This window comes from Sinocyclocheilus rhinocerous, unplaced genomic scaffold (genome assembly GCF_001515625.1).
Source record: "Sinocyclocheilus rhinocerous isolate Xijiao unplaced genomic scaffold, SAMN03320098_v1.1 scaffold2398, whole genome shotgun sequence".
Lineage (NCBI taxonomy): Eukaryota > Metazoa > Chordata > Actinopteri > Cypriniformes > Cyprinidae > Sinocyclocheilus > Sinocyclocheilus rhinocerous.
Window position 1 is genome coordinate 419,437 of NW_015644003.1, and position 18,385 is coordinate 437,821.

The following is an 18,385-nucleotide window of genomic DNA, read 5'->3' on the forward strand; positions in this document are numbered from 1 at the left end:
TTACAACATCAATACACGACCAGAGACAATGGCAACATGATGGCTACTTATAGCAAACAAGAGGGTCTACATGACAAGAACAAACCAATGGGAAACAAGACACATGACTAAGACAACCAATGAGAACATGACACAGACAAGGGAATCACATGACTAGACAATAGGTGCGTTCGACTTGAAGCAGGGCTACAGACGGCGATCAACGAGAGTAGCCGCTTGCAGTCGGGGGCAGATTTGACAACGCAACGAGCCGTCAAGCCGGACACTTTCTGCTCCCGTTAGTGACGCTCGCGCGGTGTTTGCATACTCTATCACAGATGAAGTGAATTAAATGCAATATTTGTCAAATATACAGACATTTCAGAAACGTTTTCATGAGCTACAGATATACTGATTATGTACTGCTTAATACAGCGCCATCTGTTCAAGAATAAAGTTCAACGTAAATATATACTATTTAAATACTAATAAAGTGGGGTCATTCATATGCTGATTCTTGATGTCTGTGTGTGTCACAATGCACACGTAATTAACTTCTGTCTAAAAGTCTGTATGGGTAAGTTAACAATGTTGGATCTAGTTGAAATGGAATCATTGTTTTAAAGCACTATAAGCTGTCTGTTTTAACCAATAATTTGTTACATTTATATAGCGCTTTTCTGGGTACTCAAAGCACTTTACATGAAAGGGGAAGAATGGTTGGTAATAATGTTTGTGGAGTTGATTAATCATCCTCTGCTGAGATCTTGAGAGATTTATTGTCTTTTATTTCAGTTGATTTCCTCTAAGGCTGTGGCTGAAGTCAGTTGTAGTTCTTGTGTTTCTCTTTTCTTCAGTGATTCTGCTTGTTAACAGCAGCTGTTCATCACTAATGCTCAATCAGCACTTAATTAATCACAGAATGATCTCAACTTCAGCACTGCTTCAGTCTAACACTCTAACACTACAGTATAGTGTGGATATATTATCCCCTGGTTTCACAGACAAGGCTTAAGACTAGTCCCAGACTAAAAGGCATGTTTGATCTGTCTCAAATAAAAATAACTTTCACTGACATATCTTAAAAAAAAGTCAGTGCCATTGTTTTGTCTCAAGATGCACACCAGTAATGTTTTTGCATAAGGCATTTTTATAAAAGCAGCTTAAATATCCTAATTTAACTAAGGTCTGACCTAAGCTAAATACTGTCTGTGAAAGCTGGCCTACAAGTGTTCATTTAAAACTGAGGATTTTGCTGTGGGGTTTAAAAGGTACACTGTCAGAGAAAAACAGAATAGAAAATAACAAGTCTATAGATATATACCTCCACAATCCACAACCATAAACTGGGTTCCAGGATTTTGTTCCAGTGTTTCTTGAAAAGTCTCCTCTGCTATAAAGCCTTCACTTGGTAGTTGCTTACAGTAAACAAATGCAGCCTCAGACTCTAAAGCAATGAGAAACTTCTCTGGCTCAGAGTCTGTCACAAGACCTGCCTGGAAAAAAGAAAAAGATAGTGGAAGTAGTTAATGATAAAAATGTAATTAGTTTCATTTAAATAAAGTCTTTTTTGAGACCCTGTCATATCAAATATTTTGCTGTTGCTGTTTGTTTGCTTATTTTGTAATGCAAAAGTTTATGTGCATCAGAATTTCCACACTGTTTTCCCCCATATAATTAAAGTGGTTAATTATTTTACTGTACAGTGTTTTTTTATTATTATTAACTATTAAGGAATACATTTTACTTTTATTACAATTATGGTAGTTGTGGAACACAATATGTGTTCTAATATGTATATTACTATTAGGTGTAATATAATTATTGTGTTAATTATTAATTAATTGTCATTATACCATGGTCTGTGAATACTCTATTCTGATTGGCTGGCAGGTAGGCATTAAAACCGTTTAATGCACAGGTCATTTCAAATCAGTTTAATTACCGTTCTATATTAATGTACTGCTTTACGCAGCACACACACACATCATTTGCACACAATCACACAGAGAAAGAGAGAGAGAGAGATCACACTGTGCAAACACAAATACATTCAGGAGTACATTAACTTGTTGTCAACGCTGCCCCGTGACTTTTATTAATAGAATAGCCTAGATACTGGATCGCTACATTATATTCCTCAGCAACGAGGTGGTAAAATCACTGTTTAAGTAACTAAACTCACAACTTCATTGTTTGTAGAGAGAGACACACAGACGCAAGTAATTCACACATGCCAAGGCCTATAATCTGAGGGGATGTGGGAACCTTAACGTCCAGGTGGTGAGAACTGTGTGTGGTGTCAAACTTTGGAATGGTTTGGGGACACAGCTCAAGCAATGCCCAAATATTTACCGATTTAAATCAAGATACAAAGAAATGGTGTTGAAAAAATAGAACACCAAGATCCCTCCCTCAGCCTTATAAGGATTGTGATTATGGGGTGATGGTTATTGTATAAAAAACGGTAGTAGGGATGATCATAATTGTTCTTACTATTAATATTGATACTATAAATGGTGATATAATTACAACAGAACGGGATACGATTACATAGCTGAGCAAATAATAATAATGATAATGACAGGAGCAGATATTAATGTTTATTATAAATATTATTATTGTTATTATAAAACTGTGATTTAACAATATAATAGGATATGGTTATATTTGATATATTACATGATTATAAATACTGGGACATATTAGAATGTTTATGATAATGAGGATTATTATAATGTATTATTGTGATTATTGAGACGGACATATTGTATTTGGGTATTTGTATATAACTATTATAATATCACATAAATTATTAGTAACAGACAATGGCAGCAACCATATGGTGTAATATATGGGAATGAATTGGGGGTGGGAGCAAATAAGTTCTACTTCTTTCCACTCCCTTTCGAGCAAGTATTATATGTGTAAATATGTGTATGGATATGTGTATCATAATTGTTTATGTATGGATACATATATATGTATGTGAGATAAACTGTTCTATTTTTCTATGTATGTGTATTGATTGATATATATATATATATATTGCTCGAAATAAACTTAAACTTAAACTTATAACTGCACTGTAAAAAATAGCTGTAAAACAAACGGCCACATTCTAACAGTAACATACTGTTTTTTTATTAAAACAGAATGCATTGTTTTCAACAGGATTTTACTGAGTAATATTTGTTGTTTTCGAGAATGTATCAAACACAATGCTAGTTTGTTGCTAGCCTTCTGCAGTATGCTGTGAATTAACGGCGTTCAGAGTCGACACTCAGAGACTGTTTAAAATCACACCCCACACCCTCATTCACTAGTCCCTACATTAGTTTACTCATATAGTCCACCGGACAGAGTGATTGAAAACAAATGAGTGAATTCAGACAATGATGAACACCTGCTGTTAACAAGCACAATCACTGAAGAAAAGAACAAGAAACTAAACTTCAACTGACACAGCCTTAAATGAAACCAACTGAAATAAAACAGCAGAGGATGATTAAACAACTCCACAAACAGCATTACCAGCTTCACTTATTATTAACCAGTGTGACTTTATTTCTGTCATATATCTACAAACATTATTTGAGAATTAACAGTTGGACTTTTGATTCACTGATTTCAATCAGTGGCTAATCTCTAATGATATGGTGTGTTTTATTATTAGATTAACGTAATTTACAATAAGTTTACATCTCCAGAACATAAAATGACAAACTATTATGAAACAAAATATAAAAAATCATATGCACAAAATATTTGAAACTACAGTGCCATTTAGACACACAGAGACATCAAGAATCAGCTTATTATTCTCAACAATGGTGACAATTAACAAATTCAGATAAAAAGATCAATTCTGAACATCATAAAGCAAGCAACTAAAAAGTCATAACAAAAATAGCTAAATAAAAGCAAATGGTAAGAATAAAAGAAAATACTAAGACAGTTCAGCTGCATAATTTATTCATGCCGCATTGCATGCTGGGAGCCATGTATGAGTTTTGATTGGTGCACCCAGAATGCACTGCAACATGGAGCTTTATGTTGATAGTCACCATTGTTGAGATTCATACACTGATTGTTGATGTCTGTGTGTGTGTCACAATACGAGAGTAATTAGCATCTGTCTGGGGAAATTTAATACTGTTGGACTTAGTTGAAATATGATCATTGTTTTAAAGCGCTGTAAGCTGAAACGAAAAATCATCAATGTCTAAATTTCTGTTAATTCACAATAAGAACTTCTGTAGACGTCTGACAGAAATGCAATCAGTCTGATTAGTAACAAGTGAAGCTGGTGATGCTGTTTGTGAAGTTGTTTAATTGTTCTCTGCTGAGATCTTGAGAGATTTAGTGTCTTTTATTTGGTTGATTTCAGACTGTGTGGCTTTAAGTCAGTTGTAATTGTGTTTTTTGTTGCATTTTCTAAGAGTGCAAGCATGATGTGGAACCATCATCACATTGTAACATTGATTTAATGCCATTACCATTGATTTTTTGCTGAAATTTCCACATTTTTTCAACATTAATTGCAGGTGCAAAAGTGATGTTGATTCAATGCGTTGACACATTAACATCGATTTAACAGTTTCAATTGTTGCTTGCTATCTGGGTCAACTTTTCTGTTTTTTTTGTTTTTTTAGCTTGACAGTTGTGGTCATGGGAAACAGCAGTGTGAGTGTTCTTCAAAATATCTTTGTTTTCCACAGTAAGCAAACAAAAACATATAGGTTTGTAATGATGAGGGTGAATAAATAATGACACCATTTTATTGTGGGTGACCTATACTCTGAAATATCACTTTAAAAATCAATCTTTATTTACATACTGCCAGAAAACATGCTGGAATACATTAATTTATTAGTTTTTTTTGTATCCTACATGATCAGCTCACCTCAATAGCTGCTTCTCTCATAAACTGCTTGGCTGCTGGATGCCAGATCGCAGGAACAGTCAACACCCAGGTCACGTCAGATGCACTGACTTTCCTTCCAGATGTGTTCTGTGCAATATGATTCAGTGCATGATCCTTAAAGTATCGCAGACTATCTGAAAAAACTATCATTGCTTTCATTTGTGCTCCATTTTTTGCTGTCATCATCAAATTTCGGTGGATTTCCTTAGCAGAAATACAATCAAAATATCAATGAGCAGAAGTCCCAGATCTTTTATGACACAAATGAATGATTATATAATATGTATACTTACCTTATCATAGAGCTCCTTCATAAAATGTTCAAACAGATAGTGTTTCTTTCTGTTAAGTTTTGTAGTTAGCCGTGTGTATTTCATCATGGCATCATAACCAAATGCCAGAAACTTTTGATCTTCATCAAACAAAATGCTAGTGGGGGTTTTAGCGTTTCTTTGCCCATACTCTACACCCCAGGAAGGAATCATAATTCTGTCCTGACGCTGCTGGGTTTGAAAGCTGAAGGCATATCCACTGTATGATCTGCCAAAATGTATTGCTAAACTAATAAATGTCTCAGAACTTGTTGTCTGGTATGCTTTAGTGCCTGATGACTGTCTTTCATTCATCATCTCTCGTTTTACTTTTATTTTTGTACACCTGCCACCTTGGAAAAACAAAAGAAAAAGGTGTAGTCATTATGGGAATATAAAACAGAAAGTCCTCAGTAAATGTGCATATTACCTTCCATACAGTGATGATATTAGTAAGTAAGTTAGTAACGATTATTTATGTAGTGCTTTTTGCAATACAGCTTGTCAAAGCAGCTTTACAGTATTAAACAGGAAACTAGTGACATATAAAACAAAAACCTAACATGAATAAATTAGGGTAACATTAATTATATAGGTGTTGGGGGAAAATGTATATCTACGACAACAAATTATTTGCTTTATTACTTGTATATTTCTTTCTGCATTTTTATATACATTCAAACATAACAGGATACCAAAACAAGGTAGGACCAACAATTCATTAAGTATTTTTTTTTCTCCATTCTGTCACCGATGGAGTTTTGGTTCCTCTGGCTTGCTTAGTTGGGGACACTTCATTTCCAGCGATATCGTCGACTTGATTGCACAGATACTATTTAAACTGAACTGAGCTGGATGATGAGATCACTGAATTCAATGATGAACTGCCTTTAACTGAAAATTAGTGTTTACTATTGTCACTTTTGCATTATTGACACACTATTTTCCTAATTAATGCTGTTCAGTTGCTTTGACACAATCTGTATTGTTAAAAGCGCTATATAAATAAAGGTGACCTGACTTGACTTTACCATTTTTAAACTGTATTTGTTTATTTATTTAATTTTGTTATTATTATCATTTGTTTTTGAAATGTTTCTTTTTCTTTGTAAACTTTTTTTTGTTTTTTTTGCAGGCAATTTGATTTGATTGCAATTTATTGTAATGTGGCCTGGACCTGGGGGATGTCTTGGGGTGGGGGGTGGTGGGTTTCAGATGGTCAGCTTGTTCTGTTTATCTATTTATCTGTTTATCTATGCAAAATCAATAAGAATTCAGCATTAGTAACTTAATTTTTCATTTCTCTCCAGTGGTGGATAGTAACAAAGTACACTGTAAAACCTTGCCCTGTAAATTAATAATAAAACACTGGCAACACTGTTGCCAGTAATTTACTGTTAACTGACCCTTCACAAAGACCTGCCCTCCTTAGTTGCCATGTCCGACAAGCCATGCCGCTCTCACACTACACATCATGTTCTCACACAGAGAAAAATACATCGCGGAGCAAAGAGGAAGCTGACAACCCCCCGACAGACAAGACAGAGCAGGATACATCTGGTATGAAACATGGTCTCTCAGCTTTCAAATGTTGTCATTTTTTAAGAAATTCAAACAATAAATACCGTTTTGTGGCTCTTTAATGTGTCGTGACAGATTTCTGTATTGCCTCAGTTCAAACCGTTCGTCTTTTCATATTTACTTAAAGCGCAACATGAACATGAATGAACATCAGAACGTATTTTATTTAAAGAGCGGAAAGACATCAATACACACAACTTTTCAAGTTTGTCTTCCGAAGTTAATCTACTCTCCTGTCTGATTTGTTTGTCAGACAAAATGGCGGATTTGGCGTTATGATTGGTCAGATCGCCTGTCAATCAAGCTCTTTGCGAACGGTCAATTGTGCAGTTCTTTACTGTAGTCTAGTTTACAGTATTTTACTGTAAAGATATCGTGGACTAAATTAAAACTTGTGTTAACTAATTTCATTTTTAGAAACCGACTTCTTTAAATTGGCCAACTGCCTATTAAGCTTATAAAATAATATTTTTAACATGAACATATTAATACTTTGAACATATTTCATTTGAGTCTACTTAGAAATAATATTTCTTAAAGCAAAAATAACTGAATGAAACACAATCATTAAAGGGGTCATCGGATGCAAAATTCATTTTTACATGTTTTTTTAACTTAAATGTGTGTTGGCAGTGTGTGTACACAACCACCCTCTAATGATAAAAATCCCCCCAGTGCTTTTTTTTAAAATCCCCACAAATAATAAGCACTGTCTCAGATCAATCCGTTCACAGATTCTTGGCAAAGTGACATCATGTTGCACAGGCCCCTCCCACGATTGTTGATGGACACTGGCGTTTTATCACAGACCTGCCCTAAAGTTAACAGTCCCTCAGAGAGCTGCTCACCCCACAGAGAGAGGGGCGGGGTGAGAAGAGCTCATTAGCATTTAAAGGGACATGCACCAAAACGGGTCACTGTGAACACAGCTGTTTTGGACAAGATAAAAAGAGCGTTGTTTTAAACTACCATTGAGAAACTTTAAATAATCTTATCAACTTGTGGAAAATAGGCATCCAATTATCCCTTTAAAAAATCAAAATTAAATTTCTTGCAGATAACAGCTAGTTAACCACAGCACCAATGCGTGTGCAATTGGAGTTAATAAAAAGATTTACACTGCATCAGCAACTACACTGCTACTGCCTTTAGATAAAGCCGCATGATTCATATTATCAGTGTTACTTGTCTCTGGACTGAAGCACAGACTCTACTCTTCAGCATGATGGTAACCTCACAAAACTCAGACAAACAGAAATTCTTTAATCCCAACAGAACATTCAACACTAATGCCGAGTTCACACTGCACGATTTTAGCCCGATTTTTCACTCGCCGACAGGTTTTGCGAAATCGCCGACAAATGCCCGAAATCGGAGGCAAATCGGTGCTCGTTCACGCGAGTGACAATCACACAATGTGAATTATCAAAGACGCGATCTGAGAGAATCGCCAACACGTCGCCGACGCCTGTGAAATATTTGGCATGCTAAATATCTAGAGCTGTCGGCGATTCACAATCTCGCTGTGTGCAATGGTTTCTGACTGAAAACTACATCGGCGATGACCTACAGCCAATGAGAGACCAAGATACAGGGCAGCGGGAAGTTCGGGGAGGAGTTATATGAAACGTAGTTTGCGGACCAGTGTTGCCAAATCCGCGATTGCCGCCGGTGTATTTTCCCCCCGAATGCGATTTTTACTGGGGGACCCCCTCGAAAGCAATTGGGCTATTTTCAGGCTAGTTTTGAGTAGTAATTGGGCGGGTTTTGTAGCGAAAACCTGGCAACCCTGCACCAGACAGAGCTGTCGGCAATTCTTCCTATTGTGAAGTCATGCAGTGTGTAACCTCCTGTCTCGTTCCATCGTGCAGTGTGAACACAGCAACAACTGAATGCTACCCCAGATAGTCGTTCAGTGTGAAACCAACAGTGATGCGACGTCTTTGAAAATCGTGCAGTGTGAACTCGGCATAACAGATCTCTCCTATATCATTGTATGTAAAAACACATAGAATAACACTTAATTTCAGCATTTACTCTCCTTTTGTTGAGTTCAAAATTCACAGCAAAAAGTCCAGTGTTAAATTAACTCTCCCGGGAGTTTTTTGGAGTCCACACTCGAGAGTGTTAAAAGTAACACTAAAGAGTGTCAAATTAACACTGAAGCGGTGTTAAAGTTAATGAAATAATTAGGTGATTAATTAAGTGATGATTGACCATTATTGAAGACACCTGATGTTAACAAGCAGAATTAGCAAAGGAGAAAATCACACTTTTTTAAAGTCACCATTGTAGTGGTCAGTGTTTGCTTAGTTGGGCTCTTGATCCTTGACTTTTTAGTTTTACTTTTTGTTTGGCTGCTATAACTGAATTAGAACAGCCACACTTCACTGAACTCATTTAAAGTTACATATTCTTACAAGCTGTTCAGATAAAAAAAAAAAAACATCAAAAAAGTTTTTGTGTTAGGCACACACTGACATCAAGAATCAACATAAGAATCTCAACAACGGTGCCAAATATATATTCATATTCAAAGCATATTCAAATGAACAGATCACAAAACAAGCTACTAAAAAGTCACATAAAAACAGCAAAAATAAAAGAAAATAGTAAAGATAAAAGAAATTACAAAGACAATTCAGCTCATAATTTATTCATGCTGCAATGCATGATGGGAGCCATGGATGAGTTTTGATTGGCTACAACATGCTTTTTTGATGGTCACTGTTGTTGTGATTCTCACGCTGAATCTTGATGTCTGTCTAGGTGATTAATTAAGTGATGATTGACCATTATTGAAGACACCTGATGTTAACAAGCAGAATTAGCAAAGGAGAAAATCACACTTTTTTAAAGTCACCATTGTAGTGGTCAGTGTTTGCTTAGTTGGGCTCTTGATCCTTGACTTTTTAGTTTTACTTTTTGTTTGGCTGCTATAACTGAATTAGAACAGCCACACTTCACTGAACTCATTTAAAGTTACATATTCTTACAAGCTGTTCAGATAAAAAAAAAAAAACATCAAAAAAGTTTTTGTGTTAGGCACACATCAAGAATCAACATAAGAATCTCAACAACGGTGCCAAATATATATTCATATTCAAAGCATATTCAAATGAACAGATCACAAAACAAGCTACTAAAAAGTCACATAAAAACAGCAAAAATAAAAGAAAATAGTAAAGATAAAAGAAATTACAAAGACAATTCAGCTCATAATTTATTCATGCTGCAATGCATGATGGGAGCCATGGATGAGTTTTGATTGGCTACAACATGCTTTTTTGATGGTCACTGTTGTTGTGATTCTCACGCTGAATCTTGATGTCTGTGTGTCTAAATTGTATATATTTTTTTTTTTTAGTTTTTGGTCAAAATAAGTAAAAACAAACAAACATCTGTTTGATTATACCGACAATGCCAGATCTTATGTAGTTCACAGTGTTGACATAATCAATCAGATTACGTAACTCAGTTATTCAGGTCACTACATGATGATTATGTCAAAACATAGTCAACACCGCATGATCATCTTTCCTCTGGGTTGTCTGGTTGTTATAACTCAGTTATAGCAGCTAAACAAAATCAAATGATAAAAATTTAAGAGTGAAGAGCCAATGCTAATTTGCTAACTAATGCAAACACTGACCACTATAAAGCTGACTTAAAATTGTGATTTTTCTCCTGATTCTGCTTGTTAACATCAGGTGTCTTCAATAATCGTCAATCATCACTTAATTAATCACCTAATTATCTCATTAACTTTAACACTGCTTCAGTGGTAATTTGACACTCTTCAGTGTTAAGTTTTTTTTGCTGTTAGGTTTTACAATGCATTGCTGTTTTTCTACAGGTTGTTTGCCATAAAATTAATTCACAATTTATTACTGTTAAAATAAATTTTGTGGGTCTGTCTTTTTATCTTACACGTTTAACCCTTTCAACCCACAGGAAAATCCTGTAGTGTCCACACTACAAAGAGAAAAAGTAACACTGACGCAGGGTTGCAGTGAGATAATTAAGTGAATATGTAAGGCCATGTCCACACGTACACGGGTATTTTTATAAACAGAGATTTTCCTTCTTCGGTTTTAAAAAAAATCTCCATCCACATGAAAACGCAAACGCATGCTATGAAGTACTGTCAAGAGCATGCCAAGCCAACAGGTGGCGATATAATCTCAACCGTAAAGCCATGTTGGCCAATCAGAAGCCTGAAAAAGTTTCCAGTAGGCGGAGATAACAGCGCAGGCTCCGACGTCACAAGCCAAAAACTCCTGTTTCGCTGTCTACACGATAATACTGCAACCGGAGTTTCTGAAAATCCTCACCCTGGCAGGCGTTTTCAAAAATGTTCGGTTTCAGTGACCTGGTGCTGTGTTTGCGTGTGGACGAACGGCCAAACCGCGTAGAAAAAGCTGCGGTTTTAAAAATAACCGCATTCGTGTGGACAGGGCCTGAGTGATTGTTGAGTAGTAGTGATGAACACCTGCTGTTAACAAACAGAATCACTGAAGTAAAAAGGACCAAGAACAGAACACTAAAAAGAGACGAGCAGAAACACAAGAAAGACAACTGACTTCCAGCCATTACATTATATTATTACACTTATTACTAACCAGTTTGACTTTGTTTCTGTCATACGTCTACAGAAGCTCTTATTGAAAATTAACTGAGGTTCAGATGTTTGTGTTTTATTGAAAACATTTGGTCTGAATTATCGTTTTGGTGGTCAGTGTGTGCTTCAATTGGGCTCCTGACCCCTGACTTTTTAATATCAATTATTTCTCTGGATGTTCTAACTGTGTGTTCACAAAGCACATTTATTACAGCAAAAACAGAGGAAATAAGATGATCAGTAACTGCTGTTTCTGTATTGATAATGACGTGATCATCATGTAGTTTTTATGTTTTTAAAATTCTAAAAAATTACTGATTAGTGAAACATTGTTCAATCTCATGCTGTAGAATCACAGAACTACTGTGATCAACAAATTTAAAACAAACAAAACACCCATGTAACTAAAGATTAAACATTGGATGAGATCAGAGTTTCAGACGAGTCCACTATAATTATGGCATCATCATAACATAACCAAAATCACCTGATCCATTTCTTCTTGCTGTAATAAATGTGCTTTTTGAGCACACAATTACAGCAGACAGAAAATATCTCATGGTAAGATTCAAGGTTCAAGGGCACAACAAAAACACTGACATCCATAACAGTAACTACAAACTTAATTATTTTCAATAAAACTAAACTGGTTTCACACTCAGTGTGGAAGGGTGTTAAAGCTGAAGCTGGAAGTCAGTTGTTGTTCTTGTGTTTCTGCCTGTTTTTTTTCTGTTCTTGTTTCTCTGTCCTTCAGTGATTCTGCTTGTTATCATCAGGTGTTCATCAGTGTCTGAATTCACTCACTTTCTTTTATTCACTCGGTCAAGTAAACTAATGTAGGGAATAGTGAATGAGGGTATAGGGTGTGATTTTGAACACAGTGTCAACTTTTAGCTCTGTTAATTCACAGTATATTCCTGTAGACTGCTTTCTCGAAAATGGCAAATATTACCCAGAATGCATTGTTTTCTTCAGAATATTACTGTTTTTATAGAAAATGGTATGTTACTGTCAGAATTTGACCATTGTTTCTACAGCAAGGGTTTACAGTGTAGTTTTACTTTGTTACTGTGCTTAAGTATATTTTTAAGTATCTGTACTTTGCTGGAGTATTTTTATTTTAAGAAAGTTTTACTTTTACTTCACTACATTCCAAAGCATAATATTGTACTTTTTACTCCTCTACATTTCATAAAAACATGTCGTTCCTCGTTATTTTGAACCCTGCTAAGTTGGTTCTGTTAAATCATACTGAACGATTCATTCATGAATTGGACTGACCGGTCAGAGCAAAGTCTGCAGTTAATAATTCACTGAGTTAATGTTATCTTTATTGGGTGTGCAGAACAATAGTAGGCAAGCTTTGGGACAAACTACTTTATTATAATTGGTTCTTTAACAAACTGCTCTGTCGCTTAGTTATGGGCATCCCATCACCGTTTAAGCGGTCCGGTCAATCATCTTGTCAAAGTTAACATCCTCCACATTTAGTTTAATTTAATTTCCTGCCATATTGTACAAAAAAGAAGAAGCATGTTGGTCTGCCAGTCGTGGGTCTTTCATACCGATAACTTCCCTCATATGTTTGCATAATCATGCATTTAAAAGTTAATGACCTAACATATCTTTATAAACATTAACAATTGTTGTAGATGCAATAAAATGTGGAAAACATTCAATATTTTTTTATTATATCACACAAGCCCCTTTATCTAAACCTCTCTATTTAACCATCAGTCCCACATATCCAGCATGTTTTTCATTTTTTAACAATTTATTTGTGTTCTAAACAAATTGAATTGGGACTCAGCATTAGAGTTCAAAAGAAAAAGAAAAACAGGAAAATCATTAGGAAATGCTTGGGAGGCTGTGGCGGTGCTATGCTATTTCCTGAGCGAAGAGGAAAGTGCAAGTCAAACAGTCACACTGCTAAACAGTTACACATTACAGCTCACGTTACAATCACTGTGAATAAAAATGTTACCTTGCTTGTGTTCATTCTCCAGCCTCTCAGCCAGATCATTCTGCCTCATCCTACTCAAGACGCCGACCGTGATATTCACAGCTTCTTCTGGTCCAAAACATGCCACCAGCTTATCCACTGTTTTGAATCTATTTGCATTCTTCATTTCAGACTTTGATATACGCTTATGATATGCATTCATTAAGTGCCAGTGAAACTCCTCCAGTTCATCTTCTGCCAGTTCCTTCAGTGAGTTCGCGAGCAGCTCTTTAACAGATGCCATCGTCCTTCACTGGTTAACTGCTGCAGGACAAGAAGAAAAATATATGAAATATTTTCACTCTTAACATGTGGACCTAAATGCTCAAATGTGATTTGGAATATGAAAGACAAGCTGTTCCTTCCTTGACTTCCTGTCTGCCGTGCTGCTGAGTGGTTTGTGATTGTAGCTTAGTGTAGCTTTACTCTTCTGTTGAATCTCACTATCTTACTATCACTCTCTTTTGTTTAAAGTGATAAAATATAAACTTAATTCCCAGCATATATCCGATATTATCTACAGTGGAGGAAATATTTATTTGATCCCCTGCTGATTTTGTAAGTTTGCCCACTTACAAAGAAATGAAGGGTCTGTAATTTTTATGGTAGGTTTATTTTAATGTATAGAGACAGAATACCAACCAAAAAGTCCAGAAAAAAAACACATTATATAAAGGTTATAAATGGATTTGCATTTCAGTGAGTGAAATAGGGTCAAAACACCGCTCTTCCATTCCGATCAAACCATTAAACAGGTTCTCCCCACTCAGTGACGCACCCACTGAGAAACCTGATCAAAGTGCTCTAGTTATTGGAGATTCTGTTGTATGGAACGTGAAAATACAGACACCAGCCACCATAGTCCAATGTTTACCGGGAGCCAGAGCGCCGGATATTTTGGCAAATTTAAAAGTGCTGGCTAATGCTAAACGTAAATACAGTAAGATTGTTATTCACGCCGGCGCTAATGATGTTCGACTTCGCCAGTCGGAGATCACTAAAAATAACATTAAAGATGTGTGTGAACTTGCAAGTACGATGTCAGACACTGTAATATGCTCTGGTCCCCTCCCTGCTTACCGTGGTGACGAGAAACATAGCAGACTGTCGTCACTCAATGGCTGGATGTCTAAGTGGTGTCCGCAGAATAACATAGGTTTCATAGACGAAAAGTAAAGCATCAACAGGTGTTGACATTTCCCAACTGTCACGGTGCGCCTACTGCGAGGAGACGTGGGAGAATCCAGAATCAGACTTTATTTACAAATACATGGGAACACGCACGTAGCACATGGGGATTGACGGTTAAGACTAGACGCCAGACTCAGGAAAACACAGGGCTAATAAACACAGGGAAAGTAATAGGGAGAACTGAAACAGGTGGAGTAATTAATCAAAAACCATGGAAACTAATGAGGGAACACCTGAAATCAAAGAACACAATCAACACGAGGGAGAAACTAGGTCACAGGAGGGAACATGGAACACGTGGGAGAGGAAAACAAACACCAAAACAGTCCCAACTGTCACGGTGCGCCTACTGCGAGGAGACGTGGGAGAATCCAGAATCAGACTTTATTTACAAATACATGGGAACACGCACGTAGCACATGGGGATTGACGGTTAAGACTAGACGCCAGACTCAGGAAAACACAGGGCTAATAAACACAGGGAAAGTAATAGGGAGAACTGAAACAGGTGGAGTAATTAATCAAAAACCATGGAAACTAAAGAGGGAACACCTGAAATCAAAGAACACAATCAACACGAGGGAGAAACTAGGTCACAGGAGGGAACATGGAACACGTGGGAGAGGAAAACAAACACCAAAACAGTCCATGGGTGTGACACCAACAGCACAGCAGTAACGACTTTATGAACTACTTTACTTCCAAGATTGATGCTATTAGAGATCAAATTGTAACCATGCAGCCGTCAACTACAGTATCACATCAGATAGTGCGCTATAGATCCCCTGAGGAACAATTCCACTCATTCTCTACTATAGGAGAGGAAGAATTGTATAAACTTAAATCATCTAAACCAACAACATGTATGCTAGACCCTATTCCATCTAAGCTCCTAAAAAGCCGTCAGCTATAGTATCGCATCAGATAGCTTGCTATAGATCGCCTGAGGAACAATTCCACTCATTCTCTACTATAGGAGAGGAAGAATTGTATAAATTTAAATCATCTAAACCAACAACATGTATGTTAGACCCTATTCCATCTAAGTTCCTAAAAGAGGTGCTTCCAGAAGTCATAAATCCTCTTCTGACTATTATTAATTCATCATTGTCATTACGATATGTCCCCAAAACCTTAAAACTGGCTGTTATTAAGCCTCTTATTAAAAAAACACAACTTGTCCCCAAATATCTAGTTAATTACAGACCGATCTCGAATCTCCCTTTTCTGTCCAAGATACTAGAAAAGGTAGTATCCTCACAATTATATTCCTTCTTAGAGAAAAATGGTATCTGTGAGGATTTCCAGTCAGGATTTAGACCGTATCATAGTACTGAGACTGCTCTCATTAGAGTTACAAATGACCTGCTCTTATCATCTGATCGTGGTTGTATCTCTCTATTAGTGCTACTGGATCTTAGCGCTGCGTTCGACACTATTGACCACAAAATTCTTTTGAATAGACTAGAAAACGTTGTTTCCATTAGTGGATGTGCATTAGCATGGTTCAAATCGTACTTATTTGGCCATCAATTCGTAGCAGTGAATGAAGAGGTATCATATCGATCACAAGTGCAGCATGGAGTACCTCAAGGCTCAGTACTAGGGCCGTTACTTTTCACGCTTTACATGTTACCCTTGGGAGATATCATCAGGAAACACGGTGTTAGCTTTCACTGTTATGCTGATGATACTCAGCTCTATATTTCTTCGCAGCCCGGCGAAACATACCAATTTGAAAAAACTAGCGGAATGCATAGTCGATATAAAAAACTGGATGATGAGTAATTTCTTACTGCTAAATTCTGAAAAAACAGAGGTGTTAATTATAGGACATAAAAACTCTGCATATAATAACCTAGAACACTCTCTAAAACTTGATGGCTGCTCTGTCAATTCTTCGTCATCAGTTAGGAACCTAGGTGTGCTATTTGATAGCAATCTTTCGTTAGAAAGCCACGTTTCTAGCATTTGTAAAACTGCATTTTTCCATCTCAAAAATATATCTAAATTACGACCTATTCTCTCAATGTCAAATGCAGAAATGTTAATCCATGCGTTTATGACCTCAAGGTTAGATTATTGTAATGCTTTATTGGGTGGTTGTTCTGCACGCTTAATAAACAAACTCCAGCTGGTCCAAAATGCAGCAGCTAGAGTTCTTACTAGAACCAGGAAGTATAACCATATTAGCCCGGTTCTGTCAACACTGCACTGGCTCCCTATTAAACATCGTATAGATTTTAAAATCTTGCTAATTACTTATAAAGCCCTGAATGGTTTAGCACCTCAGTATTTGAACGAGCTCTTGTTACATTATAGTCCTCCACGTCCGCTGCGTTCTCAAAACTCTGGCCATTTGATAATACCTAGAATATCAAAATCAACTGCGGGCGGCAGATCCTTTTCCTATTTAGCGCCCAAACTCTGGAATAACCTACCTAACATTGTTCGGGAGGCAGACACACTCTGTCAGTTTAAATCTAGATTAAAGACCCATCTCTTCAACCTGGCTTACACATAACACACTAATACGCTTCTAATATTCAAATCCGTTAAAGGATTTTTAGGCTGCATTAATTAGGTCAACCGGAACCGGGAACACTTCCCATAACACCCGATGTACTTGCTACATCGTTAGAAGAATGGCATCTACGCTAATATTAGTCTGTTTCTCTCTTATTCCGAGGTCACCGCTGCCACCAGATCCAGTCTGTATCCAGATCAGATGGTCACTGCAGTCACCCGGATCCAGTACATATTCAGACCAGATGGTGGATCAGCACCTAGAAAGGACCTCTACAGCCCTGAAAGACAGCGGAGACCAGGACAACTAGATGAGCCCCAGATACAGATCCCCAGTAAAGACCTTGTCTCAGACGGCCACCGGGACAAGACCACAGGAACCAGATGATTCCTCTGCACAATGTGACTTTGCTAGCCTGAAATTGAACTGCTGGTTTTGTCTGGTCAGAGGAGAACTGGCCCCCCGACTGAGCCTGGTTTCTCCCAAGGTTTTTTCTCCATTCTGTCACCGATGGAGTTTTGGTTCCTTGCCGCTGTCGCCTCTGGCTTGCTTAGTTGGGGACACTTCATTTCCAGCGATATCGTTGACTTGATTGCAAATGATTGCAAAGATACTATTTAAACTGAACTGAGCTGGATGATGACATCACTGAATTCAGTGATGAACTGCCTTTAACTGAAAATTTAGTGTTTACTATTGTCCTTTTGCATTACTGACTCACAAATTTCCTATTTAATACTGTAAAGTTGCTTTGACACAATCTGTATTATTAAAAGTGCTATATAAATAAAGGTGACTTGACTTGACTTGAAATGAAGCTGTGATCAGACTAGGACTCTCAGAGTCAACTCATCTGTTCATAAGTCGGTGATTCCTCACACAAGAGTCACACACCAACACTGACATGCAAAAGGAGGCAGACACACATCAACAAGCTCGAGGAGAGGTAGTCCCAGATAGCAAGCAACCATTGTAACAATGTTAAATCAATGTTAATGCGTCAACGTTAACCGCATTGAATCAATATCACTATTACACCCGCAATTAAAATTGAAAGAATGTGGAAATTTCAGCAAAAAATAAATGGTAATGAAATTAAATCAATGTTACAATGTGATGCTGGTTCAACATCATGCTTGCACTCTCAGATAAATGAAACACAACAATTACAACTGACTTAAAGCCACACAGTCTGAAATCTATGGGACTCCATTTGTGCCAAAAATTAGTCGAATGCTTTGTGCTT

At 36.9% G+C, this 18,385-nt stretch overlaps 1 protein-coding gene across 1 annotated transcript in view; it reads right to left on the minus strand.

Annotated features, from left to right (window-relative positions):
- LOC107757725 (heat shock 70 kDa protein 12A-like) overlaps positions 1 to 13,665 on the minus strand; it is a 22,970-nt gene extending 9,305 nt beyond the window's left edge. Inside the window, exons 1-4 of the mRNA XM_016575287.1 lie at positions 13,404 to 13,665; positions 5,200 to 5,570; positions 4,886 to 5,110; positions 1,304 to 1,475 (exon numbers count right to left, since the gene is read on the minus strand). Coding sequence (XP_016430773.1) covers positions 1,304 to 1,475; positions 4,886 to 5,110; positions 5,200 to 5,570; positions 13,404 to 13,665 — 1,030 coding nt within the window. The remainder of the gene's footprint in view (positions 1 to 1,303; positions 1,476 to 4,885; positions 5,111 to 5,199; positions 5,571 to 13,403) is intronic.
- Positions 13,666 to 18,385: the final 4,720 nt, after the last annotated feature.